The sequence below is a fragment of the Drosophila hydei genome, unplaced genomic scaffold, assembly GCF_003285905.1.
Source record: "Drosophila hydei strain 15085-1641.00,03,60 unplaced genomic scaffold, DhydRS2 tig00000090-arrow-arrow-pilon, whole genome shotgun sequence".
In the NCBI taxonomy this organism is placed as follows: domain Eukaryota; kingdom Metazoa; phylum Arthropoda; class Insecta; order Diptera; family Drosophilidae; genus Drosophila; species Drosophila hydei.
Window position 1 is genome coordinate 1,956,803 of NW_022045662.1, and position 27,854 is coordinate 1,984,656.

Below are 27,854 nucleotides of genomic sequence, written 5' to 3' on the forward strand. Positions count from 1 at the left end.
GAAAACACACACCCCAACAACCCCCTCAACGTATACATAGATATATATATATATATATATATATATATATGATATATTGTATTTGTATAGTTAAATATTTGTATTTAATGAAAGTAAATTTGCAAAACACAACTCAATTGAAAGCATCAACAAATTTGTCTCTAATTCACTTGTCGTGCTTATATGATTGGAATTTTTTGGCTCAATTCTTTCTGGCCAATATTTTGTTAATGTCCTGCAACTCGCGCGTGCTCCACGGCTCTAGGGGATCCGGCGGCGATTGAGCTTTGCGCACAACAGCTGCCGAGCGACCACGACTGTGTTTGCTCTCCACTTCCGCATCGCTCTCCTCCGGAGATACTCTGTGGATGATAGTTTCTGTATTAGATGTGTACAGTAGGCACACGTTTTACGCAACCCACTTATTGCGGCGACGAATCCGTGCGCTTTTGGCTCGACGCGCTGCCTCGTCCTGGCTGGGCTGGCATTTGCGCAGATGGAATTGCTTCATTGTGGCATGCACTTCATCGGCTGTGGGCAGATCATCGCTATCGACTTCACCGTTCCCATCCTCGGTTTCCACCTCCGCCTCCTGTTCGATGGTCAGCACCTCCTCGGCCACTGCCTCATCAAAGTTGAAGTCCTGCAATGGCACAACAATTGGTAGCAGCTGTGCTCCAGAATGGGATCAACTTACCGGCAACGTCTCCAGCTGTGGCATTTGTTGATTCCACACCGAGGACATGGAAGACTTGCCGTTGTGGTTGGGCGAGCGTTTAATGTCCGCCTTCGAGAGGGCGTTGTGGGTGCGCTTGGCCAGCGATAGCTTACCGAGAATGGGTCCCCCACTGTCGCTCTCCTCGGTCTCTACCTCGGCGAGCATGTTCATGAACTCCTCCAACTTCTTGGGGTCCACAATGTCCTTGGGATCCTGGAACAAATTGCTCAAATTGCTAGCCATGGGCGCGGCTGCAGGCGTGGGCAGAGCGGCCTTCAATGGAGGTGCCGCTGCAGCGCTGGTTACTACTGGAGCAACAGTTGCTGGCACGGATATCTTTCTGGTTAGCTGCGGCTGCGTCTTGAGCGTCTGCTCAACCAAATCGAATGCCTTGTTGGCCAGCTGCTGCAATCCGGCAAAGTAGTGCGGATCGTGTGTATCCGGTCGCTGATCCGACATGAGGATCAGCTCACGAAATGGATCCGGCACGGGTGCAGCCGCTGCCGCTGTTGCTGCTGCTGCTGCAGTTGTTGCTGCTGTTGAGCTGCGCAATGGAACTCCATTGCTGGCAGCCGGATTGTTGGCGAAGGTCAACATGTCCATGGCATTGGTGAAATCGGATTCGTTGTGCAGATTGTACGGATCCTTGAGCTTCTGTTTGGTCACCTTGACGGGACTCGATATGGAGGCGCGGCCCCACATCAATCGTCGCATCTCCTCGCCAGTCATGCCACGCTTCTTCAGTGCTGTCAACGTGACCCGTCCCACGCGCTGCAATCGCAAACGATTTGAAGCTAGAGCAGATTGGGCTATGGTATTGGCTCACCTTCCAGTTGGAGACAGCGCCCTTGCGCTGCTTGGCACGGGTTTTGCTCTTGCTCTTGATAACCATAACGCCGCGCACCTCGAAGCCCGTATCGTCGGCTGGACCGAGCGGTATGGAGTAGGCCTCCAGATAGCCTTTGGCATCCGACTGCGGCACAGCTCGCTCCAAGGTGACCACAATTTTGGCCCATTGCTTCATCCACTCCTTCTCCGACTGCTCAATGACCGTCACGTACGTATTGCCCATCATGGCGATCAACATGTTAAGCAACAGGATCGGCACGAATATCATGAAGATGACAAAAACCGTTTTCGACAGGTTCGGATAGGTCGTCTGGTTCAGATCGGGATACTGTTCATATAGATGAGATATTAGACATGCGAGAGTCTAACTCTAGCTTATATATACAGATACATATACATATAATATTTTATGTCAGCTGTTTTTCTATAGCTAATACCTAGACGTAGTCCAATTCGAAATTGTTCAAGATTTTCGAAATGTTTAGCTTTGGGCGTAGTCTTATTCATGAAGCAATTTCAAATTGTACTCAACTTTGCCCAATTGCGGGACTCCGAAATTAGTCATTTTCAAAATTTTGATAGACTTTGGCTCTGATCTTCGAAAATATTAAATTTTCAGTTACGTAGGATTCTCTACTTTCGTCTAGCTCTCAAAAATCTAAGTCTAAATTCGAATTCAGCTCCGTAGTGTATAAAAATTGATCGAAATTTTTAATGATTTTGAATTAATTTTTTTTTCGAACTTCAAAATATATCAATTTTCGAAATTATATTAGAGTAATATTAGCATTATTTCGAAATGTGAGTCGTTTTCGAAGTTCGAAAATGACTGAATTCGAAATCGAACTATTGACTCTAAGCTTTAACTAAATTAAATGAAAATTCATTTTTCGTATAGTTTCCGATTCGAAATATTTTCGAGCTTTATCAACTGATATTCGATCTGTGGAAAAATCTATCTCGATCAATTTCGACAAAAATTGTAAATTTTCTTCGAGTTTAGCCATTTTCGAACTTGACATAATTTTAAGATAGAAGCGCACATAGAGAACACTCACATTGTAGTCACCGAGCGTGGTTTGGAAGAGGGCCATCCAGGTGCTGGTGTAGGTGTTGAACATGGTCGACTGCACCTGCGGATGTCCCTTGTAGAGGAAGTAAAATGCCTGCGAAAAGCCGCAGAGCACAATCGAATAGATAATGCCAAAGGTGAACATGTCGCCAGTTATCATCGAGTAAATCATGGTCACAAACGGACCCGTCAACCGTATAGCGCTGCCAAAAAAGAAGCTCAAAGTCAAACGATTGAATGCCAAATATTGCATGCAGATTCGACGCTACCCGGCAAAGAACATGAGCAGGAACCAGCTGCCAGGCACGGCGAAGATTAGTATCGCCTCCTCAGTGTCCGTATCGCCGATCAGACGGAACGGAATGCACGCGAGTATCAACAGATTCGAAAACAAAAATATGGCCTTGGCGGGTGCGTGAGACTAGAAGGAAAGCAAGGATCAGTTAGGGCCAGCTGACAGTCATCACAGATCTGGCCGAAAAAAGGCTAGATTGACAGCAGTATTAGAGCAGAGTGTGTGTGTGTGTGTGAGAGATTGCGTATGTGTGACTGAGAGTAAGAGAGTATTAGTGGCTGAGTGAGAGAGAATTTCTATGTGCGAGCGGTAGTGTGTGTGTGTAAGTGTGTGAGTGTGTGAGTGAATGAGTGTCAGTGAGAGGGTGCGAGAGAGATAGATAGAAAGTGAGAGTCAGCATGGCGGAGTGAGAGAGTTTGGATGTGATTCAGCGTCAGATAGAGAGAGATAGTGTTAGGGTGTGTGTGTGTAAGGCAGACGAAGAGTGCGAGTGTAAAAGAAAGAGATAAAATATGAGAGAGAGAGAGAATGTGTTCAACTGAAAGCCAATGAAAATATATGTGTGTAAGAATGAAATGGAGTGGGAGAGGGAGACTAAGAGTGAGAGCGAGTGAGTACCAGCTGCTTGAGAAAAGCGGAAAGACCCTGATTCTTGATCTCGTCACCCTGCTGGAACACCACATAGCTGAGCACCCCAGCTATGGTCGCCAGCTCGGCGCAGTAGCGCGCCACAGTTTGGGCATTGTAGTTATTCTCGTCAATTGCGGCTCCATCGCTTAGCTGTGCCATGGCTGTTGCATCGCCACCATTCTCCTCGTCCTGCTCGTCGCCATCGTGTGCCGGACGCAAATACACGGATACGGACAGGCATAGCAAATGGGTGGATAGAATGAGCAGACGCTTGAGGAACTGATTCTGGGCAAACGTTTTCCATTTCTCTTCCAACAGGCGCTGTATTATGCCGCCATCGAGCATGTCCAGATGCTCCGGCTTGGTGCCGTTCAATATGATGAATAGCGCCGAGTTCCAGTCTGCAAAAGAGCAAAGCATTTAGCTGTCAATCAAATCGATAAGAGACAGTTCAAATTCTTTGTCTACGATTGTCCAAGCTCTTCCGATGGAATTATATGGAATTGTTTCTGTTAGCTGAATGATTGACTCACTGATTGAAGACCGGCGCATGGCTCAAGCCGTGCGATCCAGGCGATCATAGAGAAGATATAAAGAAGCTCTTCTTGCTGGTGAATTGATTGACTAACTGGTTGGCTGACAGACTGATTGATTGGTTGGCTGATTGAAGGCTTGAAAGCCATCGTAAAGCGCACTTCATTTGAGAAAGAATCTGTGATTGTTTGCTATGGGCTAAAGATATTGTGCCGATAGACCGATTGACACATTGATTGACTGATTGATGAACAAGCAGGCTAGATAGCTTATAGCTATAGAGTATTTATAATGAATCTATCTGTTGGCTGATTGAAGGATTGACTAACTGGTTGGCTGATTGAATGATTGAAGTATTAAAAATCGACACATCGCTTGAGCTAGATATTGGGCTCAAGCTGTAAAAGCTGGACAGCTATAGAGAAGACATTGACTTGCTGACTGATTGCTTGATTGATTGATATATATATATATATATATATATATATATATACATATCTAATCTATCTATCCATCTATATATCTAATCGAATACTCACTAGTGCGTCCATCCGGCAGCAGAGTGTCCAGCGCATTGAGCGGATAGCCGGAGCAGGTGATGTTGCTGTAACGCCAAAACTCACGGGCGGACAGCTCCAACATTTCGCGAAAGACCTCGGCACGGCCCAGCTTGCAGGCGAGCGTCAGTGGCGTCAGGCCCGTCTGATTGACAATGCCGTTCTTGGCCGGCGTCTTCGGATGCCGCAGCGCATAGCCGAACATGTCGAGCTTGTCGCAAACGACAACCATGTGCAAAATCATGTTGCCAAACGAGTCCTGGGCATCCGGATCGGCGCCGCAGTCGACGAGCAGATTGTAGACGCTCTCGTTGGCGCAGCAGGCGGCCCAGGCCAAAGGGTATTCGCCCATATAGGCTAGGCCCTCGTAGTCGGTGCTCTTGGCCGGATTCATGCGCTGCTGATCGCGCGGCAAAAAGAAGCTGCCAATGGCACGCTGATTGATATCGGCACCAGCCTCGATCAGATCGGCGACCAGCTCATTGTTGCTGTAGGCAATCGACAGGTGCAGCGCACTGGCGCCCAAATACTCCTCGCCCTCCATCACGTCGAGCGCCAGATTTGGATAGACGCGGAGCAGGACACGCGCCAGCTTCGTGTGGATCTTGGAGTCACAGATGATGAGCACGTGCAGCAGACTCTCGCCAAGAGCGCCACGATATTGCATCTGCCAGCAGGCCTTGTGATCCTCCCACTTGCCCAGCGGATCGTGAATGGATAGCGATGCCTCAATGGGTATTGTTACCTCAGTATGGTCCCGGTATTTCCAGCGCAAGAACTCAGCACGATTGATCACCTGGCCCTTGCCATCGTTATACATGAAGACACCGAACTGCTCCCGTATCAGCTGCTCCACGGCAATCAAGCCGCCCGTATTGATGGCATCGATCAGGTCGCCACCTGCCATTCAAACAGACTCAGTTTCACACTGCTACTCTCTGGCTAGGCCAGCTAACCTACCTCGCTTGTAGTCGGCCAGCTTGTAGAGCAGGCATCTGCACGCCGTTGCCGAGGACTGCGATATGACCGCATCCAGTATGGCACCTGGCTTCATTTCGGGCGCCTTCTTGCGCAAACATTTCTTCAGCAGAAACTTCATTCCAAAAGTCAACTCTGCTCGCTGTGCACTTGCCAACTGGCTGGCTTCGAGATTGCGCAAGCATTTCACTTTTGTTTGTTCGATGGCAAACTGAGCTGCACTCGAGGACAATGTTGTCCCAGGCAACGGCAAGTCAGGCAGAGGGAGCAGGAGCGATAGACGGATGGAGAAGAGATGGAGCTAGAGCAAGTCTTTGTCTTATGTACATATAAAGTATCGATAATCCAACACTTTTCTATTATACTCATTTTACTCTCTTCAAATAATATTTCTTATCAAATATTAGCACTCAATCGATAAATATCGATAGCCCAACTTATGTAGATTTCTATAAATATTTCTATCTTTCCTTTATATTATCGTAAGCTCTGCAAGTGATATTTAAATCTATATCGAAATGACATTTAAACTGAAATCGATAAATATCGATAGCCCCAGCTAACAAGTTTTTTACATCTGTTTCTATTCATTCATTATGTTTACATGAGCTCTGCAAGTGATATTTAAATCTATATCAAAATGACATTTAAACGGAAATCGATAAATATCGATAGCCCCAGCTAACTAGTTTTCTGCATATCTTTTTATATTTACATGAGCTCTGCTAGTGATATTTAAATCCAAATCGAAATGGCGTTTAAATTGAAATCGATAAATATCGATAGCCCAACTTAAGTAGCTCTCTCCATATACCCTGTGTTGCCAATAAAAGTTGTCAAACAAGAGAATTTGGGGGTAATTTTGTATTGCATTTTTGTTGTTTTTTTATTATTTTTTTTGGTTTTTTATTATAATTTAATTATGTATATAAATATATTTGTTTTTGTTTTTGTTTTAATTTAATGTTTTTCTTCTTTATTTTTTGGTCACTTAAGTCTAGAGTATTGATATATCGGATATACTGTAAAATAAATTGTATAATATTTATGCCTTTCATTTTTATCTGGTTTTTCTTTTGCTGGGACTTCCTCGTTTGCCTGCTAAATTTTAAGATTGTTTTTTTTTTTAGTTTTATTTTTATTTATTTTTTTTTTAAATTTTCTTATACGCGTTTACAAAAATCTCTTCTTCTTTTTTAAATAAAGTTTTATTATAATTATTATTTCTTTTTACTTTGTTTAATTACATATACATTTATGTATACATATATATGCTTTGTATATATATATAAATATAAATAAGAGAGACATTCAAAAAGAAATACCTTATGTGTGAAAGTGTGAGTGAGTGTGTGTATTTGAAAATATGTTATGTACTACTATATATAGATATAGTATTCAAATATCCTTTGTAAAGTACAATAATATATATATATATATAGATATATATATTATCATAATATCGAGCGCGATTATTATTATAATTATTGTTGTTGTTGTGGAGGGCACAAAAAAAACAGAACGAAAACAGATGTGACAAATATGAATATCTATATAATATATGTAAAGAAAACTAATATCAAGATTGAAAATTGGAATTTTCAAAATACCAAAGAAAAAAATAAATACTTTTCTATTCGTAAGATCATAATTTGAATAGTTTCCATATATATATATATATATAAGCTTGTATATATAAGTACTAGAGAGAGAAGTTGAACAATTGTATATGAAATTGGAATATAGTTTTGGAATTAGTTTTTGTTTTATAAATTTGGTTTTGTGAGTAAATGCAACATTAAATTGAATGTCTTTTGTTGTTGTTTGTTATTTGTTTGTTCACTTATGTGCTACATTAAGCACATAGCTCTAAGCCAGCGCTATGTTACGAGTATAGTTTTATGTTGGTCAATCAGTCGCAAAAGTTCTTGTTTCTATTGTATACAAAATATAAATATAAATATATATATATATATATATATATACATATATATATATATATATATATATATAGATTATATATGTGTTTATGTTATCTATTGCCAAAGTACAAATACAATACATGTATATATATATATAATATAGATATTTAGTCTTAGTGGAGTCTTTTGCTCGCTTTCCTATTGTTTGCATTACAAAACAAATTTTGTATATTTTTTTTTTTTAATGGCAACGATGCGATTTCAAGTCTTTTCGTTCAACAGTTTTGGAATTGTGTTCACTTTTGTATTCGTTTTATCAATAGATTTGTCTTTTGATCTGGCGTTACATATTTAATTTGATTTGATTTGATTTGATTTAGTTCTTTCTTTCTTGCTTCATCTTTTCTCACTTCTTTTTATTGATGATTTTACGCTTAGTTTTAACAAAATACTCGCTTGATTGGCTTACGCATTAAACGTCTCAGTGTTTAGTACAGTCTATATATTATGCTTCTGGTTCTTCTGATTCTTGTTTTGCTATGTGAGTACGATTTGCTTGGCATATATATATATATATATAAATATATGTCTATATGTATCATGGTCACGATTTACTGTCGCACAAAAGGAAGACTAGAAGAATTAAATCCATAAACAGACGAGTAAGAGTGCTTCAGTAGTCAGCAGTGCCCGACTTGTGGATACCCTGCTTCAAACATCCATGCACAGGCAGGCAGCGCCTGTACCTCTGCTGTTCCATTGTATAAATCTTTCAGCTGCGGAATATGACAGCGAATATATGTGCATGAGCTCAAGACTCTGCCATATGAAGTTAGTTGTTTTTTCTTTGCAGAAATCTTGCGGATATTCAAAAGGCGACTACATATCAAATTCTGATAAGTATTTGAAATTTCAAGTCGTACAGCATGCAGACGGACAGACGGACATTACTTAGTTGATCAGCCACGCCTTCTTCCGCTAGTAAAATACATACCCTTCTCGCCCATTTCTAATGGGTTCAGGACTATAAAAAAAAAGTTTGACAAAAAAAGCGAATTGTTTCAAATGTCCTCTAAATATGATTTAAAATACATAATGTAAAGAAGGTGTTTGTGTGTGTATGTGATGTGTGTGTGTGTGATGTGTGTGTGTGTGATGTGTGTGTGTGTGATGTGTGTGTGTGTGATGTGTGTGTGTGTGATGTGTGTGTGTGTGATGTGTGTGTGTGTGTGTTAGACCCGACTGAGCTGCTTTTCATATGCCAAAGCGAGAGAGAATTATCGCAAAGCAATTTACTAACAAAAATATAATGATATAGATATCGATATATCTAATATATATATATATATATATATATATATCAATATACAGAGAGCACACTTGAAATCAACTGAGAGGTAAAAAAAAAATACTCTAAAAAATATACATGTAGATCATGTACTATATAATCTTGTCACTAACTTTCGCCTCGACGTCTCCTAATTTATCATTATCAACAGCATATATGGCCACAAACTTATATTTATATATATATATATATATATATTTATATATATATATATATATATATATATATATATATATATATATATATACATATATATATATATATATATATATATATATATATATATATATAAGCGAATCGAAAATCTATAGAAAGTCATAAATGTAAAATATATATTAAAATGTGTATAATACGCTTAACTAATTTCGACTAACTACCTAAACACAAAAAAATACACATACATATATAAATATATATATATGCATATATGCATATATGCCTACATACACATTCCTGTCTGTGTAAGGAAAACAATTACAAGCACAAATACAATTATTTAAAAACAAATGTAGAAAAAAATAAACAATAATAAAATGGATCATCTGCCTTAACAATTGTAATTTGGCAATTTGATTGAGCAACTGCAGTTGGGTATATGTAAACGGGTGCAGGGTAACTGCGGGTATATTGGCACACAACCAGTTAGCAGTATATATATATATCTCCCTCCCTCCCTCTCTCTCTCTCTCTCTCTCTCTCTCTCTCTCTCTCTCTCTCTCTCTCTCTCTCTCTCTCTCTCTCTCTATTCCTCTTTATCTACTTCTTTCTCTCTCTCTAAGTTCTAACAGCACCGAGCAGTTAATCAAAAATAAGGTAGAAACAGAAGCAAAGCTCGCGGATTGCCTAAACATGTAATCCTCGCCGGGTCCTGTATGTCAGTGTGTTCGTGTGTGTGTGTGTGTGTGTCAATGTATATATATATGTATACGTATAAATATGCATCGTATATCCATATATATACGCGTCGAACTTATCTATGAGTGTATATTTAATATTATAGCTTATGTGTATGCAATGCGTAGGGGCTACTCCTGCCATTCGTTCTCATCGACGCCCTCCATGTCATCTTGCTCCAACTTTGTGTTATACTCCATTCGCGCGCTCACTGATTTTTGAATCTGCAAAGTAAAAGTGCATAAATGTAAGTAAAACGACAAAGACAGAACGAGAGAGAGAGAGAGAGAGGGGGGAAGCTTACCTCCTGTTGTTTGTTGGTCTCATATTCAGACTTGTTGGCGAACTGCGTATGCTCCGGTTTTTTGACTGGCGCTGGCACTTGCTGTATGGAGGACACTGAAAATAATGGAGAGAAATGCATGAGTCTAGTTGGAGGGAGAGGAGTACAGTCCGTCTTCCACGGATGCAGTTCATAAGCATAAGTATAAGTGCCAGAGAGAGACAGCAAGAGAGAGAGAGAGAGCGAGAGGGCAGTCACTTACGTGTATCCATGCCCTCGGGCTTGAGGCTAACTTTGGCTGCGCTCTTGTCGTTGCAGCCAAACCAATCTTCAGCAGAAAGCGTGGCGCTCCATGTAATGCGTGTGGGTGGAAACAAATCATCCTGGAACAGTTCACTCTGGAAAACAACAGCAAAGTGAATTTAAAATATAATCCTTTAATCTTAATCTTTTCCAAAATGTTATCGAATCACTTTGCTTCACATTTGTGTTGTACAGTGTTATTGTAGGTGTTGTTACCTTGATGCGTGGCACAGTAAAGCTGAGCGGTTCAATGGTTGTATTTGTCAGCCTGTATGCCTTGGAGAACTCCACGCTGGCCACATCGCAATGATTCTTGGTAAGGAAACTGAGGCCCTGATGCAGCGAAGAGCAGCGATGATGCGACAGCGGACATATATATGGCTCCTCATCGGTTATCTCATAGCAATAGATGGTCGAATCACCTTTGCCGGTTACAAATAGCGTTGAGCTGTCCTCATCATAATATGGTATGAGTATCGATGGCGATACGTCCAAGCTGGCCGTATTTAGCGGTGCAGTCAACTTTTGTGCATTATACACGCTTATCTGACGCTCCGATACCCTGTAATAATGGAATATATCGATACATGAATACATGATAGTGAATAAATAGATCGCGCTGAACCCACTTGTCGAATCCGGTGCAGACAATGTAATGACCCTCGAGTGCCCAGGTGATGCGTGCGCCGCGTGTGCCCACCGGCCCGTTGCCCTCGCGTATAGGTGTCTCGGATTTGCGTGGATTGTAGACGCGTATTTTGCCATCTTTGCAAACGCTGGCGCCCAGCTTGCCGCACGGGCTCCAGGCAAAGTCAAATATCTGATCTGTGTGACCGCTGAGGGCGCACTTTTCGGTCATGGTACGCAAATCCCAGAGCTTGATGGTCATATCATAGCTGGCTGTCAGCAGCACATCAGCGGCCAGCGGATGAAAGCGTATAAAATAGATTTTATCCAAATGTGCTGTCAATTCGCCTTGCGGCACATTGGTTGGCTCATTCAGGCCACCTTCCTCGATGCGCCACAATTTGACAATGCCATCGTCGCAGGCAACCGCCAGACGCTGTGCATCAAACGGATCCCATTGGAAGTCCATTATGTTGCTGCCATTCACCAGCGATGGGATGACACCGTCCGGCAAACGGCCTGGACGACTTAGCTCGAATATGGCAATTTTGCCGCCCGGTCCGGCCAGCGGGACAGCGACCCGCTCGTGATTGGCATGGAAGCCATTGCATTCGCCCGGTATCTGACGGCTCAAATTTCGCAAGTTCTCAATATGTGTGGACTTGTGGCCGGGCGTGCCCTTCAAATGACGAAACTTGGACACCTTGCCAAAGACGGTGGAGGTGCGCTTTGTGGATGCAGCACTGAATGCCGCCTCTGTCGCCGATTTCTTTAGACCGGCACCATTGCCGCGCTGTCCGCGATGCTCCTCCAACAGTTTGCCCTCTGGCACCGAGATGCGTTTGCTATCAATGCCGCCCGCTGGAATAACATTGCTATTGCCTCCCACTTGCTGGCTGGGCTTAAGCGGCTCTATCTTTGAGCTCTCGCGACGACTAATCGAAAAAAAATAAATGAAAAATCGATTTTAATTAGGATTCCATATTCAGCGCGAGACGACTACTTACAGCGGCACTGGTGATTGAGCCTTCTCATCCACCTGGCTCTTGGATCGGCTCTCGTAGACGCGACGTCGCTCGGCAATGCTGCTGCGCACCGCTGAAAAGCGCCGCAAATCGGCATCGGTGCGATCCTCGCCTTCTGTTGAGTTCTCCGACGATTCTGAATTCTGTTCAAATATCTAAACACAAATAGTTGGAGAGAAGAAATTGAGATGTGAGCAAATCTGAAATCTTCAGTGTCAAATTCAAGAAATCCTTTTGCAGACCTTATCGGATGATTCATCATCGTCAGCCGAAGACTAAAGTTGTAATTGTAGTTGTGGGTTGTTGTTGTTGTTGTTGTTGCAGTTCGGATTTAGGTAGACAAGTAGTAGAAAGTAGCACAATAGAAGTACACAGTTTCGGGAGTAGTTTGGGTTGTTAGTTAGCAGGGTACGTGTTTTTGTTGGTTACAAGAGTTTGTTTATGCAATAAAGTAAACGAGAGTAGAAACAAATTTTGGCACAGGCATGTAAGAGAGGTCAAGAGTTGAAAATATTAGTCAAGTGTGGCCGTAAGCATATATGGCTATTCCAAATATATATATATATATACATATATGTTAATTACCTTGCGGCGCTCCGATGTTGTTAACGACTTCTGCATGCCATTGCCATTGCCGTTGCCGTTGCCGTTGCCGTTGCCATTGCCGGCCACAGTTGGTTCGTTCTCTACGGAGAGACAAAGATTAAATTAGTCGTTGGCTTCACAGCGTCACTCACTGCTTTGGTAGTCGTTGGCTTACTTTGAATTTCGATTTCCACAATGAGATCGGGCTTGCTGCTGCCTGTTGGCGCATCGCCGCAAATTTCCTGGCCAACAGTTGATATATTTTCATGGGAGCCAGGCGCAACGGGCACGGCGAACACCTTGTCAAAGGAAACGTCGCCCGTGTTGCTAGAGAAGGGCTTCGGGCCAAGGCGTGGCTGTGAAACAGAGAAAACACGAGTTAAAATCATTAAATAATATAAATAATAAATATAAAATACAAATTAAATGTTTCTCAACTGGAATAGTGGAATGAAACACCCAAAAATAATTCAAAAAATAAACACTAGAAATCTAATAATAATGGAATAGAAACAATAATCAATTGCTACTGTGGAAGTGTGGAATGGAACAATAAAATAAATTATATAACTTTGATTAAAATAGAGTTAGAAAATAAAAAACTTGTGACTAATTGAACAAAATTACAAATGAAATAAAACTTCATTTTGTGGTTTCACTGTGGCACCTTGTAGGCGGCTGCTGCAGTTGTGCGTGGCCGTGGACGTGGCGTGTTACCCTCGCCAGCTGAGTCGCCACCGCTGCCCGACTGCGGAGTAGTTGCCTCCGGCAGCGAATTGTTACGTGAGGTGCGTGGCATTGGCTTCGGTGGCGATTGGCTGCCGCTGGGCGAATTGGTGTCCAGAGCAGCCGACGAGGAGGCCTCCTCACTGCTGCCAGTCGAGTGCTCAGTGGGTGAGTCCTTCTCATCCAAATGCTGCTGCTGCTGGTGCTGTGCCTGCTGATCCTTCTCCGAGTCTGTCTTGTATTTGGCTTCAAATTTGCGTATCAGTTCGCTTTGGTTCAGACTGCAATCGTCCTTTGGCTGCATCTTGGCTTGATGCAAACGCCTCTCATTGCAGTCGCTGCCATTCCCATTGCCATTCTTCTCCTCGCCGTTGTTGCACTTGCGCAGCATCACAAAGTGCTCGTTGTCATTGCGCTTGGCCGTCGATGTGGTGGCGGGCTTTTGATTTTGATTTTGATTTTGACTCTTGCCCTTTGCCTTCTGGTTCTCAAGATTTTTAACGAAATCGCTCAAATTGCCACGATGTATCTATGTTTATGTATATATATATATTGTATATGTGTTATTGTAGAGCTCTGCTGATCCCATATCTAAGCCCAGTTAACTGGTCTACAATAAGAGATTCTCAAGTGACTATATTCCTAACATTCTTAAACGACTAACTGCTCCCATAGGAACTACATGATCTACATATGATGTACGTATAGAAAACTTATTTAAATTATCTTTCATTATTGGAGCAATGCATGTCCAATAGCCTAGTGCAGCATTAACTATACTGCTCAACGACTTTTAGTCTTAAAATATTTAGTAGTAGTAATGCCATATTATTTGTTTAAGGCCCAGCCTTATCAAATTCTGAAATGCTATGGTCGTTCTTCACGATATTTAACGATAAGCATGTATAAATAGATCTGAAATGCTGACTCAGCAGTTGCACCGCAAACGCAATAACTAAGCACTTTTTAAGCTTGATGATTACTCTTATGCATATTTATATATATATCAAATATATATTAATAATTACTTACGATAATGGGTTCATCGCCGTGTTCGCGTTTCGCTGGATCCAAATTCATTTTGGGCACTGCCTGATTGGTGCCATTTAGCCATTCGCTGGCAATTAACTCCGTCTTGTAGCCCGTAGTTTCGGGATATAAATCAGCATGAAAGTCGCGATAAGTCTGAAGAGATACGACATATAAATGTCTATATTAATTCACATTTATATGGGCATTGTTGTCACTTACCTTGCGTGGCACCTGGTACATAATGGGTATGACCATGTTAGAGGTAAGTTGAAGCACACGATTAACCTCAGCTTCCATCACTTTGAGAGCACGCTTGGGTACTAGGCAAGCGCCTTTGGTTTGTTCACCGGTATGCCGGAGTCCTTCGATTAGATAGGGATCCTTGTCTGTGATCTCCAGATAGTTAATGGTCGTATCACCCTTGCCAGCCAGGAATAACATGTTCGTATCGGGATCGAATAGCGGCATCAATATGCCCGTCGAGCAGTCCAACTCCAGTGTCTTTTCGGGTGTATTAAAATTGCGAATATCACGGATGATCACTTGACGCAAACGGGCCGCATCGAAGCCTGTGGTCAGGATGCGCGACTGATTGCCCAGCCAGACGACACGCGAGTCCTTAATGCTCTGATGTGATTCAGCTAACATTTGTATGGGTGAGCCGGCGGCACGTGGATCAAATATGCGCACACACTTATCCTTGCAGCTGGTGGCCATGACGGTGCCATCTTCTCGCCAGCTTGCTGATTGAATTACCTCCGGGTGTTCATTGTTGGCTGGATGAGGCGAATGTTAATTAGTTTGTGGTGAGTTGGATATGCCAAGGTTTTAAGCTACTCACAGAAGATTTCCTTTTGGGCCGCAATATCGAAGAGCGCTACACAGCCAGCCGCTGTGGAATACATAAGACCATCGGCAGTTGGATGAAAGCCGACGGTCTCTACGCGCCGCTGCTTATGTGAGAATACAGCCTCCGGATCAGAGAGCGATTGTTCGAGTCCTTTTTCGGGTATGTGCCAAAGTTTGACCTGCAAATGAATATATGGAAAGAATGATGTCTTAATTGCACCTCCCGCCTGCTATGCTCACTCACCAGGCAATCCTGCGATGCTGTTGCCAATAGTCCATCATGAAATGGCGAGAATTTCAAATCTGTCACTGTGTCCGTATGGCCATGGAGCAATGGCATTGTCTTGCTTTTTCGTCCGCAATCATCTAGCGGCAGGACAGCGACACTGGAGCCGCTATGCTCCCAATTGAAGGCCATGAAGGCAGCGGATGCGGCGATATTGTTGCCATAGGTTTGATAGCTGCCCACGCAAATTTCACGTACGCAAGCTTCCGCTTTTGGGACAATGGGCGCGGCATTTTTATACTTGGAAGCCTTAAAGCGCCAGGCCATGCTGTATGTATATAAATATAAATATATGTGTGTGTGTTTCTGTGCCTGTGTGTGTGCCGATTGCAGTTGGTCTGTTTTGAATCGCTGCTACCGTTAGCGATGTCTCACTTTTCCAATTCGAGAAGACGAGTTCCGTGCAATTCACTCGCTTGCTTATTTCTTTGCTCTTTTCTTTATGAATTTTCTTTTTCCTCTTTTCAATTGGAGCTTTTTCTGTTGTAATTGCTATTTATTTATTTGTTCGGCTGTGGTCCGCACGGCTAGAATTACAAAAATGAAATTCTATTATTATTATTATGATTATTGCTAAGTTAAGTTATCGCCTGCCCCTGTCGTTGTTGCCACTGTTGCAGGCCCACCACACATGAATCACCCTGTCAGTGCAGCCGTTGCTTTCCGCTGATAGCTCAGCGATTAGCTGGACTTGTGCGTGGATAAGTGTGTTTTTTCAACCTCTGCAGAATTTTATTTTATTTATAATGTATATGTATATACAAATTCTATTTTTGTTCTTTATATAGGTATATTTATATATATATATATATATATATATATATATGTTACTCTGCCCGCATTTATGGCAATTCAATTACATTGAAATAAAATAAAGAAAAAACTAAATTTCTCTTATTTGATTTGCAAAGTACGCACAAATTTCACTTAGCGAGCGCTTACTGCATGCAAATCAGACAATTCTTAGTGTTAAGGCCAAGCCAAAGGGAATTTAGAGTTTTTTCAAGCCAGAACTAGCTGTTTTTGATCAAAGTCCGGCAGCACCGCACGCAACGCACAAACAGACGTACACACATATCAATTGATAAGCTGTTGTGTGATATGATGTTGCTGCCTGATGACTGCCTGGCACGCCCACACTTGAGTCGCATTACTCACAACATGTCAGATGAGCAGCAACAACAAGCAACAGCCCATACACAGAAACTTGAAGTGCGGCAAGAATGAAAAAAATGGAAATGGACAACTTGGACTTGGACTTGGACTCGTCTGTCTGCTAATGCTGCTGCAATTGTTGTTGTTGCTGCTGCTGCTGCACTTGGCTATAATTATTGAGGACTTGCACACTCTAAGTGTCCATACATATATAAATATATATATATATTTCTGCGTCTTGTTTATCACATGAAAAGAGAAAGCACAAAAAAAACAGCAGCAGCAACAATTGCGTTTGCGTCTGCGATGCGAGGAGAATGCCAAATGCCGATTGGCACAGAGATGCCGGATAGGCTTAAAGCATACACAATACACACATATATATGTACGTGTACGTGTACGTGTGTGTATATGTGCATGCCTTGTCCTTTTTCCGCTTAAGCTTTCCATGCATACAAATTGTGCTAATCTAGGTGTTGGCCACTTGTAAGCGCCTTTTATAAACAAGTGCCACGCCTCATAAGCAACCCAGACCAGGGTGTATGTATGTGTGCCTGTGTATGCATGTATGTGTGTGTGAACGGTGTGTGTGTGTGTGAATGGATCAGTGTTGTTTGTTCTTTGTTATTTTTGTTTCGTCAACTATTCTTAATAAATTAAATTCTTTAATCGTTCCACCTTAATTCTGATGATATCTCTAAATGCTGCAAACTAATCGCCTTTCAACAATAATAGTTAAAACATGATTCATGCACAATTATACGATGAAACTTCAACAAGAATTATTTTGGCGCATGATTCATGTCTGTACGATTATTGTGGAATATAATATAACAAAACAGATATGATCAGAATTGATTATATATAGACATATGTATATATTAATATAAATACAGTACATAAATTGTTTTCTTTGGCATTAATATTTATAATATTAATTATATATATAAATTACAAATATTGCTCTATTATAAACTTTCAACATTATAATTAAAAAATTATTTCAATTATTCCAATTTATCACATATGTTTTTATAGATATATTCATAAACATTTGTCTTAGCGTAAGACTACAAAGAAAAAAACAAACGATTTTTTCTGTTATATTTGCAACACTAAAAAAAAAAAAACAAAAAAAAAATATTTTAAAGTGGACCTTGTGTAAAGTTTGCAATACGGAAATAATTTTAGTTTAATCACTGAATATATATATATGTATATGTGGTTAGAACGTCACACTTTTCTATATATATACATATTTTTTTAAGTTTATATTATTTTGTTCTTTTTCTCTCAAGCTTTCTTATTAATGGTCCACTCTAAAATCGAGACAGTTTAGCTTTCTTTGAGCGTTTGTCACACTCGCACTCACACACACACACATTCAAATTTAATTGCAAATGCAAATGCCATGGAGTTTGAGGTTCAAATCTGAGCAAGTGCCTCCAAATAGTTGATCGAGCACTTTTTCCTGGTATTCAAAATGATTTTCTATTTTTTCTTTGTTATTTATTTGCAACTTTTGTTTTTTTTCTTCTACTTTTTTGTGGTATGTGTGTATTTGCACAGAGCCGCAACTAGCGGTTAATTTCAAGTGCAGCCAGTGGCTAGCAAAGTACAACAACATCAACAATAACAGGCAGACGGCAACTGGAGCTAAATGTATTGACAAACGCAGCAGCAGCAGCAGCAGCAGCAACAACAACAACAAGGAGAAGAAGTAGCAGAAGAAGAGACACAGTTGCGCTCACTTGACGACGCGTGCGCAAATTCAACTGGTTCGTTAGAAAGCGGCAAAACAAATGACCATCATTGGTTGTTGACGTTGCCAGCCTGCTGGACTGGCTGGCTGCTGCTGCTATTGGTGGTGGTGGTGGTGCAGCCACCAGGTAATCGGGTCAAGTGATTTAGAAAAATATAGAAAAAGAAAACTGCGCGCAACTGAGCAACTGGGTGGCAGCAGCGGCGATGGCGACGGACATTGGCGAAAAAGGGAATTGGAAATGAAGCAGAAACAAGTGCACAGAGCATTGCAACCTGCAGGAGAGCGCAGCAACAGCAGCAGCAGACAGCGGGAGACAACATTAGCAGCAGCATCCGTGCTGCAGTTGAGAGAGAGAGTGCTAACGAGTGAGAGCGATAGCGTGAAGCTGCGCGTGTATTTGTGTGTGTGCGTCTGGGGGTCTCTCTTAATGGCTACACAGGGTGTGTGTGTGTGTATGGGTGTTTGAGTGAGCGGGTGCAACCGTAAGAAACTTTGTTGGGGGTGGGTGGCAACACCGGCACCGGTAAGCCGGCAACGCTTTGAGCTACTGTTTTACTGTTTTTTTCTTCTTCCTATCTTGATGCTTCCACCACTACACAAAACACAAGCAGTTAGAGGGAGAGAGCAAGATAGTAAGCTGTATTGAGAGCAGGCGGGAGGGGTGTAAAGCACAAGTGGCCTCCTGGTGGTGGTTCCGTTACGTGTTTGTTGTTGCATATGCATTTATTGACATTTTTCTTACTGCGTTTGTCATGCACTCAATGCTTGTTACTATTTTCTCTTTTCGTATACTAAGCCAAATGCGTGCAATTAATTAGGCGTTGTTTATGCACAGCACAAAAAAAAAAAGAAAACACAAAACGGATGTGAATGTAAAAGGAGCCGCTGCTTCTGGTTTTCCACTGGCTTGTTTGTTGTTGTGTTCAACCGGCACACACCCTTTTTAGCACTGGCGCCGCTGTCAGCGACACTACAACTACAAAAACAAGGAGGAACAAGAACAGCGCAGCCGACGCTGCGTTCTGGGCAAACAAAGGAGCAGTTTTGCACCCGATTCATACACACGTACATTCACACATTCATACTCGCACTCACACACACGCACACATACAGGAAACATGCAAAAATTGAAATGTTGCACACAGACACACTTACGCAGGGTGGACAATAATTGAACAATGCAATTGCAATTGCAATAACAAAATAAATCACAGCACATTAAACACTTTTACACTCACAGGTTTTTTGGCACGCCCTTTTGACCAATATCCCGCAACTGCACAATTTCTTTTAATTTGTGTATAAAAAATGTTGCATCGGCTTTTTTCGGTGCTGTATTGCCCGCTGTTTAACACAGACATCGATGAGTCGATGTTATTTTTATTGTATGCATCGATATATCGACTTCCTGCCGATTACCGATTCGCAAGTGGTGAGCTCACGCATTAAGTCGTGACACGAGGAACGCGGGCGCGAAACAGTTTTGGATTAACAAGTTAAATGACGCTTTACATTAATTTCGATTCTGTACCAAAGGTTAAAGCTTAAAGTTGTATGTTTTAGAAAATCATAGTTTGTACATTGTTTCTGCCAAATGCGTTCCACTCTATACGAATGTAATCGGTTTTACTTCGTTCATCGATATTTTTTTGACGATAAGTGACATTACATGCTTACCTACTACTTATGCTTATTTCTCAGTAGAATGGTTTTCACATATTGGCTATGTAATGGAAGTATTTATAGTGCCTACTGACATATTCTATATTCTATTTAATAGTGTGACCGTACTAATGTTGGACACTGGCGCTGCCACTGCGATAAATTTAAATTAAAAATGTAAACTCGATTAGTCTGCGCCTTTCCCAATCGCAGGGCTACAGCGTAATAATGATTCAGATGCCCTGGCTCCCATGTATCGATAGTAACGGAACGATAGTGCCATCGATTGCTTTGCTGCCCTAACTGCTGCAGCAAACTGTATTATTTTTTTTTTGTTATTTATTAAATGAAGCTGAATTAAGTTGATTGCATTGCAATGTCAAAGTTAATGTACAACCTGAACGCGTTCCAGCGCAATTACGCATTGTGATAACGTGAAAGTAACGTAAGACGCGAGCGCTTGTGCTTTGCGGGTGTGCGTGTGTGCCAAGTGTATGTGTGTTTGTAATTCTGCGTATGTGCATGTGTGCGTATGCGTATAATTTCGGTGTGCGGCTGCAGAAGGCAACGACACGGTGCGCCGCTGGCCAGCCCCAGCACCAGGAGCAGCAGCAGAAGCGGCACCAAGAAAATACAAAACAAAATCAATGCTGTCAACAGCTAAGGAAAACAAAATGAGCCTCTTGCACAAAATAGGTGAGTTAGCCAAAAAAAAAACAAGATAAGGATATATTTATTGTTGCCTTAAAATTTTGTTATTCCCATACCCAACACCTGCAACATCAGATTAACTATATTTACATATATATATATATATATATATATATATATATAAATACTTACCCCAGCGGCATTAGCAGCATATGTATGTATATCTGCATGTGTATATATGTGTGCATGCTGCTGGGTTCGTTAATTCCTGCAAATGATTCACAATAAGCACGCACAATAACAACAGTTAGACAAAAGCTAAAATCCTGTTTCTTAATTCCCGTTGACTTTGCCCACCCACACTCACACATTGACGTCTTCGTTGGCCCAAAATGTGCATTCGGTTTATGCCGTTGGTTTATCAACAAGTCTATTTTTAGTGCCTTCGCCTCGCAAAGTGGGAAAACTGAAGTAGCCCACGAAATACGGCTGTGCCTGTGTGCGTGTTTCCGTGTCTGTATGTGTGTGTGATCGTATATATATGTATATATGTATATACCTATGTGTGTGTACAACGCAACGGAACACGCCCAGCACAAGCCGCCTGTTGGCTTCTGACGCCACCGCCGCCCACCTCCAACGCCAACTCCTTAGGCTGCATTTTATTTCAATGTTTCTTCTCTTTTTCTCTCGCGCCTTCTGTGCCCACTGCACTTGCTTCCTATGACGCGCGTTTGCTTGCTTCGAATTAACTGGAAGGATATTTAAGAACTTGATTCATAGAATCAAGTTGCCATTGCAAATCCATGAGAAAGTTTAATTTCTAGTTAAGGCTAAAGAGTTACAGCTTTTTCAATTAACGGCGAGCTTCTAAAACCGTTAGGTAATTGAGCAAACCAAAACAGTTTAACTGCTCATATTTCGGAAAGTTTTGACCTGGGTCAATTGCGTCCAATTGGCAGTTCGCATTGGAGATGGGCACACATAGGCGATCTGTCTCACACGAAAATCAGCACCTCACGAATATTAAATTTCAATACAAAAAATAGATATAAATATATAAATATTTAAAGGCAAAAATTTGGTTAGTGGATAATTAAAATAGTAAAAAGAAGATAAACTCCTAACTTACATTATAAATTTGGTCATGTATACATACGTGTAGTTATATAAGCATATGTATGCGATGTATATATATATGTATATGTATGTATGTATGTCGGTGACAACCCGCGCTCATCTCTAATGCAAATATTCAATGAGCCGGCAACGTTACTTCGCCCGGTATGAGCTGAAGGTCACGCACAGCTGCCCAGCTAATGTTGCCAGATTATTTACACAAATTGCGAGCAGCTAAGGCAAACAAATTTACATGCTTTAATGTTATATCAAAAGCTTATCAGTTAAGTGATAAAAGCGCGATAGGACAAGCCACCCGCCCACACAACAGCAACTGTCCGAAATGTCCAAGGTCATTAGGGATATTCCGGCTGCAGCTTAAAAAACACAGGCCAATTGTTGATAGCTAACGAACTGCCGCCCACCCCCTTAAGGTTGAGCCTAGCATACGCTCAAAATAGAAACAACAAAAGCTTTTCAACTCTACCAGCAATTACCATTAATCAAGTCACAAAGTTATCGATAGATAAGCAACATCTTATGAACACATACACACAGACACACTCACACACGGACAGAGAGGGAGACCACGCACACATAGGAAAGAGCTCCAAACCTCCCTTGCAGGGCTTGTTGTCGTTTGCCTGGGTAAGTTAACTGTAAGTAAGCTTTCATACTTTTGGGCTTTCGACTTTCGGCCTTCGAGCTTTTTGGCCGAGTCAGTTTTTGCGCGCATTTCTCCCTTTTTATTGTTTGTTGTCCGTGCAAAGTTTCAGACGTTAGCAGCCGTCGCAGCGCGCGGCTTGCAAAAAGTAAGTAGTTTATTTTACTTCGTTTTATAATTTTTTTTTTTTGATTTGATAAGAACTCTGTTCGATAATGAGGCGACAATGACAACAAGAACAACGTCAGAGTTAAGTGAGCAAAATATTACGAGCAGCTCAATACGCTGTTCGAAAGTGTTAAATAGTGTCAAAAATAGTTTTGATTTGATTTCTAAAAACCTTAAATGACTTTCAAACAGTTGTCAGTTTTCAAAAATATATATTTGTGAGTGTTCGGTGCTAGTAGTGGGCGTAACTTGATCTTGAAAACAGTATAACAATTCCTTTGAATACCGATAATATGAGTATAGATATATATGAACATATAAACGAAATAAAACACAAACTTCTAGTGTTGCAAAGTGTGTCGTAAACAGTTACTCGAACCGTTCATCTGTAGAGCTAAAGCTATATACCTTAGATATTACTGCGTACAGGGTATATAGACAACAGCCATAACAACAGCTACTGCAGTAAAGACAACAAAGCGTCGCATCATTCACACACACACACACATACAGACACATAGGGCAAAAGAGAGCAGTTCATTGAAAGTGCAAATGTTGCTGCTGTTGTTATTGTTGTTGTTGCTGGTGCTCAGCGGGCCGTATGGCCGCCCATTGGCCGCGCGATTAGATTGTAAAAAGCGGCAGCGGCGGCGGCGGCGACGTTGGTTGCCGCTCACTCAACACGCTCGCAGCTACAGAGCTCTGCTGCTCAGTTAGTAAACAGACAGACAGACAGTCAGTCAAGTCAATTCAGTTAGACTCACGCGAAATATTTACAAACTACAAAAAAAAAAAAATAGCCGTAGAAAATTAAAATAAAGTAAACGCGCTACTCAACCTCGCCCCGTGATGATATCATCCGAATGTAGTTAGGGGTAGGGTAATAGCACCCGGTGCGCTGATCCTCAAATGTCACATCAGTTAATGCTGCTGCTGCGTGATTTGCGCGTGCTTCTTCTTCACTCTTTTTTCTTTTTGTTTTTGTTCTGTTTGGAAATGGCAAAGTGAATTAGTTCCGATATTCGATTGCAAATTGTTCACAGTGTTGCAAAGTGCAAATTGCTGAAATATATTAAAAAAAATAAAAAAATAAAATTAATTTTTTGCTGATCGTGCACGATGCGCGTTCTAAACACGGAGTTGCGCTTGCGCTTTCAAAAGCGCAAGCCGCGTCCGTTTAATCGCGCTGCTAGCGCTGATGATGCGTTGCCATCGGCAGAGACAGAGGCAGAGTCAGCGACAGCATACGAGCAGAGAACTAACGGAACAGTCAACATGCGTATGTATCAATAAATAAAGGAATGTGTGTGTGTGGGCGGGCGTTAATTGATAAGTTGGAATAACTTTGACCTTGACAGCTGCGGATCAATAAATGTGTTCATAGATAAGAATGTAATTATTGCGTACGCTAGACTTAAAATTGCATTTAATTCTAATTACATAACGATTCATTAACTAGAAAATAGGGCTTTAAAGGAGTGCAAGGGAGGGACGTAAGATGATACAAAATATTTCAATTATCGATCGATTCAAGCTTTAGTATATATAAAGACCATTTCAAGTAAAACGCTTTAACAAACTCAGTTATCGATTAATTTTAATCGATAGTATTTTGTTGAATGTTTTTCTTGTACATTTAGCACAAGTAAACTTGTCCAATTTGGAGCTTTAAAGTACTATTTGTTAATACGGAGTAACCTTTTAATGCAAATTATCGATTTAACACTATATCGATATACGTATATTGGTCTAATACAGCGCCTAACAATATTTTAATACCCCCTCATCCTTTAGACCATGAGAAAGATACATTACATGAGTATTCCATAAGTATTTGCTATTGGAATGGTCGTTGAAGTGGGTGGGGCTTAGGGCGGACTCGCTCAATTGATCAATTTGTTTTGCACTCACAGCTGAATGAGCAGGGCAAACTTTTGTGATAATCGGCTCAATCGGCTGGAAGTGGAACCGGATGCTGACTCAATAAAAATTTATAACAATTGGCAATTGGTAATTGTGTATGTATGTGTGTGTTATCGATAAGAGAGAAAGTCTAAACTAGACGAAACGATTTTCAAATGTGTTGGCTTAGTTTGTATACATTAAAAGTGTATGTATAGGGAGGCTATTTATAGACAAATCAATGAAAAGAAGTTTTTTACCATATGATTCTCAATAGAAATATATAGCAGTTGGCAGTTGACATTTTATCGATAACGATAGCATTGAGTGCAGCGAATTCAAATGAAACTTTTCTGAAATTTTTGCATAGATCGCGTATATCTATAGGCAAGACTTATTTTTTGATTCTAAATCAATCGCAATGTAACAATAGTTCGATTATCGATAACAATCGCGCAGTGAAAGCGCTTTCCAATGCGGCCAGTCTCATAAATATTTATGTATATAACTAGCATATTGTATTATCAATGATTTTGACAAATCATTTTGATGTGTTTGTCATTCAACATCACTCATTCACTCACCCCGTCGCTCACTCACTCATTCATTCCATTTTTTGGCCAATGATAGCAAAGTGCAAAAGCCGTTGATAATCAACAATGACAAACCATTTAAAAGCAACAACAAAGCCGCTTGACCAGATATTTTAGTGTAAAAATTAGGGTATAGGCCAGCTACAATGCGAACAACGAATCAATTCTTTTAACGTCTTCCATTGCCTGTTCGATTCATAATTGGGTGTTGCCACAGTTAGAAATTAAAGATAATAGTTTTAGGTTTTGCCAACAGCGAAGGCTGAGGTGATATTGAAAGTGTTTATTGTTGGGAATGATTGACTAAAAGATATCCTATATGTTTCAAATATGCCAGCTCATGAGGGCAGATGGTGGAACAGACGTACAATATGTAGTTCAATTGGTGTATTTCACACCTACTGCCAGTTGGCTTAACTATTTGGTTTACATTAGTAAATGCTTACTGTAACTTTTGTGATAGCTGAAAAATATCGAATTGCAAAGGCATATAGGTATTACATCAATATTTCTGGACAGATAAACGAACATGGCTTGGCTACCCTTCAGATATAAATATATTTTCATGCTTTATAGATGCATGTCTCATTTTGATTTGTATGTGATGAAAATTTTCTCAATAAAACTGTTTGCTTTGTTTTTATTTTTAATTAATTTTTCCCGCATTGACTGTACCAATTGTGTGTCCTTGAATAAGTCCTTTAATTACAGGCAAACAACAACAAAAATATATTATTTTGTGACTTAAATTTAATATCAAGTTGCTGCAGCAGAATTCTCCTGAATTATATGTACATACATATGCACAAGTTTAATCAAGTCGAGTAAAATACAGGAAAATGTAAGGAAACCCATTTTCAATGCATACTCGGAAAATAAGACACTAAGCTGTTTTCAATCGTTTTGCTCTGGCCATAAAAAGTTGATTAAAATTACACAGAAGTAAAATGAAATTCAGTTCCGATTCCTTAGAAATGTGAATTTTCTGCATTAATTTTCTAGTTTTCCTAGCTCAACTATACAAGAGAACAAAAGCTAGAAACACATATGTGTGCATCGTTCTCTCCCTCTATACATATATATATATATATATAGGTAGGTAGTTGTGATATATGTATATATCTAGGTGAAAGCGCAATTGAATGTCCTTTTAAATAGTAACTCGCATTATTTTTGTATTTCGCATGAAATTCATTTGATGGCAGTTGCCATTCGGAAGGAATATATAGACATATATGTATATACCTTTCCATGTGAATAGTTTTATATTTGGCAAATTAGATTTGTGTTTCGTATTGCCTTGACAATTTAATTAAAATTCAGTGGAAACATAGGGCACTTTCAAATATGAAATAAAACGACTTCTAAAGCTAAAGGAAATTTGATTCTGCTAAAATCAATGCTTGATTTCCTGGAAATATTCCTTTGGCATTTTCCAGTGAGCTTAACGTTTTTGGCTTTTCAATCCTTAAAGTTAAATTTGCCAAAAATATTTGCTTTAATATTGAAATTTTAATTTGGTGAGCGAGCAAAAAGTGCATTCGGGATATTCCTTTGCTATTTTAAATTAAAAGTTATTCTACAAAATGAATTTATAATTTGTTAGTCAATTTATGATGCATTAGGGATATTCCTCGATTATTTCTAGTTAGCTTAATTTGGGATTTAATTTACCCAATGTGGGTATTAAAAAAGTACAAAATCCATTTATAGATTAGGGATATTCCTTACCACTGTCTATGGCATTCAGTGAAAAGCTGTTATAATCGTTCAGCATTCGAATGTATTGAATGAATAGATAAACAAACTAGAAGAAGAAGTGAGATATTCGCATGAAATGATTGTGGTATCGAGAACCCAGTGAAATCTGAATAACTATGTTATATGAATAACTATATATATATATGCATGTTTGTATGTATATATAACATTACTAGGTGTTCGCTTGGTCACGTATGGCACGGCGCTTTCCCTGCTCGTTGTCAACTAGCTGATTGTGTGAAGGGGTGGTGGGGAGGGGGGCCGAGGGGGTTTGTCTCTGTCTTGACTTGCTTTATGCACTCATGTATTATTATTTTGTTTTATTTTTTACTTCTTCTTTTTCTTTTAGTTTATGCATTTCACTTACATTCATTCAGCACTTTTGCTTTCCTATAGATTTCCATTTCATGTCTCGAGCTCTAAACGACCAAACCAACTATGTCATAATTGTTGTTGTTGTTGGCTCACCTGTTGCCCACCTCGCTGTGCCTGAGCGCTTTTCATGTACTCGCATACCTGAAAGCTATATACTATATAACAAAATATATATATATGTCTGTGCACATATATTCGGCTTGTCCATTGTCTGACTTTTGTGTTTGGCTTTCTTCTGGGCAGTCGACAAGGCGTTAAGTTTTCTTTGCAACACCAAAAAAAAAAAAAAAACAGCAACAAATAAACTTTCATTCTTCTTTGGCTTGTAGTAAAAAAATGTTAAGCCCTTTGGCAAAAGGCAAATATAGAGACTACATTGGTATACCCTGTATTTTTTTGGCATGTGAACAAATAGCTTGACTATCACGTATGAGGTATATATATTCTTGCGCCTTTGACTCTCACTTCTTCAATGCCTATGTCTCTATATTCGTATTGCTCTTAAGAGGAATATTCTCTTTAAAAG

At 40.4% G+C, this 27,854-nt stretch overlaps 3 protein-coding genes across 6 annotated transcripts in view; 1 reads left to right on the forward strand and 2 right to left on the reverse strand.

The window, feature by feature from the left end:
* Positions 1-202: 202 nt before the first annotated feature.
* LOC111598843 lies at positions 203-5,754 on the reverse strand. Its single transcript, XM_023314279.2, has 9 exons — positions 5,616-5,754; positions 4,638-5,555; positions 3,553-3,965; positions 2,909-3,060; positions 2,626-2,842; positions 1,545-1,895; positions 698-1,489; positions 423-643; positions 203-362 (listed from the first exon to the last, which is right to left on the reverse strand). Exons 1-9 carry the CDS (start codon positions 5,752-5,754, stop codon positions 203-205), a joined length of 3,363 nt encoding a protein of 1,120 aa, XP_023170047.2.
* A 3,868-nt stretch (positions 5,755-9,622) lies between these two features.
* LOC111598833 (coronin-7) lies at positions 9,623-20,059 on the reverse strand. Of its 3 annotated transcripts, XM_023314269.2 has the most exons (15): positions 19,672-20,059; positions 15,472-16,040; positions 15,220-15,406; positions 14,598-15,154; positions 14,379-14,531; positions 13,288-13,875; positions 12,796-12,976; positions 12,621-12,721; positions 12,278-12,310; positions 12,018-12,190; positions 11,013-11,945; positions 10,600-10,945; positions 10,343-10,478; positions 10,102-10,196; positions 9,623-10,021 (listed from the first exon to the last, which is right to left on the reverse strand). In XM_023314269.2, the coding sequence occupies exons 2-15, from the start codon at positions 15,778-15,780 to the stop codon at positions 9,929-9,931; spliced, it is 3,885 nt and encodes a 1,294-aa protein (XP_023170037.2). In that variant the 5' UTR covers positions 15,781-16,040; positions 19,672-20,059; the 3' UTR covers positions 9,623-9,928. The 3 variants fall into 3 exon arrangements, with proteins under 3 accessions (XP_023170037.2, XP_030078852.1, XP_030078853.1); XM_030222992.1 differs by lacking the exon at positions 13,288-13,875 and having other exon boundaries at positions 9,625-10,021; positions 19,672-20,056; XM_030222993.1 differs by lacking the exons at positions 12,278-12,310; positions 13,288-13,875 and having other exon boundaries at positions 9,625-10,021; positions 19,672-20,056.
* A 316-nt stretch (positions 20,060-20,375) lies between these two features.
* The window catches only part of LOC111598874 (guanine nucleotide-releasing factor 2), a 32,101-nt gene continuing 24,622 nt past the window's right edge, over positions 20,376-27,854 (forward strand). Inside the window, exon 1 of one of the 2 annotated variants that reach the window (XM_023314331.2) lies at positions 20,376-20,791. In XM_023314331.2, the coding sequence (XP_023170099.2) occupies positions 20,743-20,791 (49 nt within the window). In that variant the 5' untranslated portion in view covers positions 20,376-20,742. Of the gene's footprint in view, positions 20,792-22,609; positions 22,678-27,854 lie in introns of those variants that run through there. The other variant, XM_023314332.2, reaches the window with a different exon arrangement.

Bases quoted from the DNA above. Each gene is read 5' to 3' on its own strand.
- LOC111598843 (XM_023314279.2), bottom strand. From the start codon at position 5,754: ATGAAGTTTCTGCTGAAGAAATGTTTGCGCAAGAAGGCGCCCGAAATG. The intron at 5,556-5,615 runs GTAGGTTAGCTG...TTTGAATGGCAG, and splicing joins GCTGGCCGACTACAAGCGAG to GTGGCGACCTGATCGATGCC. The intron at 1,896-2,625 runs GTGAGTGTTCTC...CTATATGAACAG, and splicing joins CCACGCTCGGTGACTACAAT to TATCCCGATCTGAACCAGAC.
- LOC111598833 (XM_023314269.2), bottom strand. From the start codon at position 15,780: ATGGCCTGGCGCTTTAAGGCTTCCAAGTATAAAAATGCCGCGCCCATT. The intron at 13,876-14,378 runs GTAAGTAATTAT...ACATAAACATAG, and splicing joins ACGGCGATGAACCCATTATC to ATACATCGTGGCAATTTGAG. The intron at 10,946-11,012 runs GTGGGTTCAGCG...CCATTATTACAG, and splicing joins GTCTGCACCGGATTCGACAA to GGTATCGGAGCGTCAGATAA.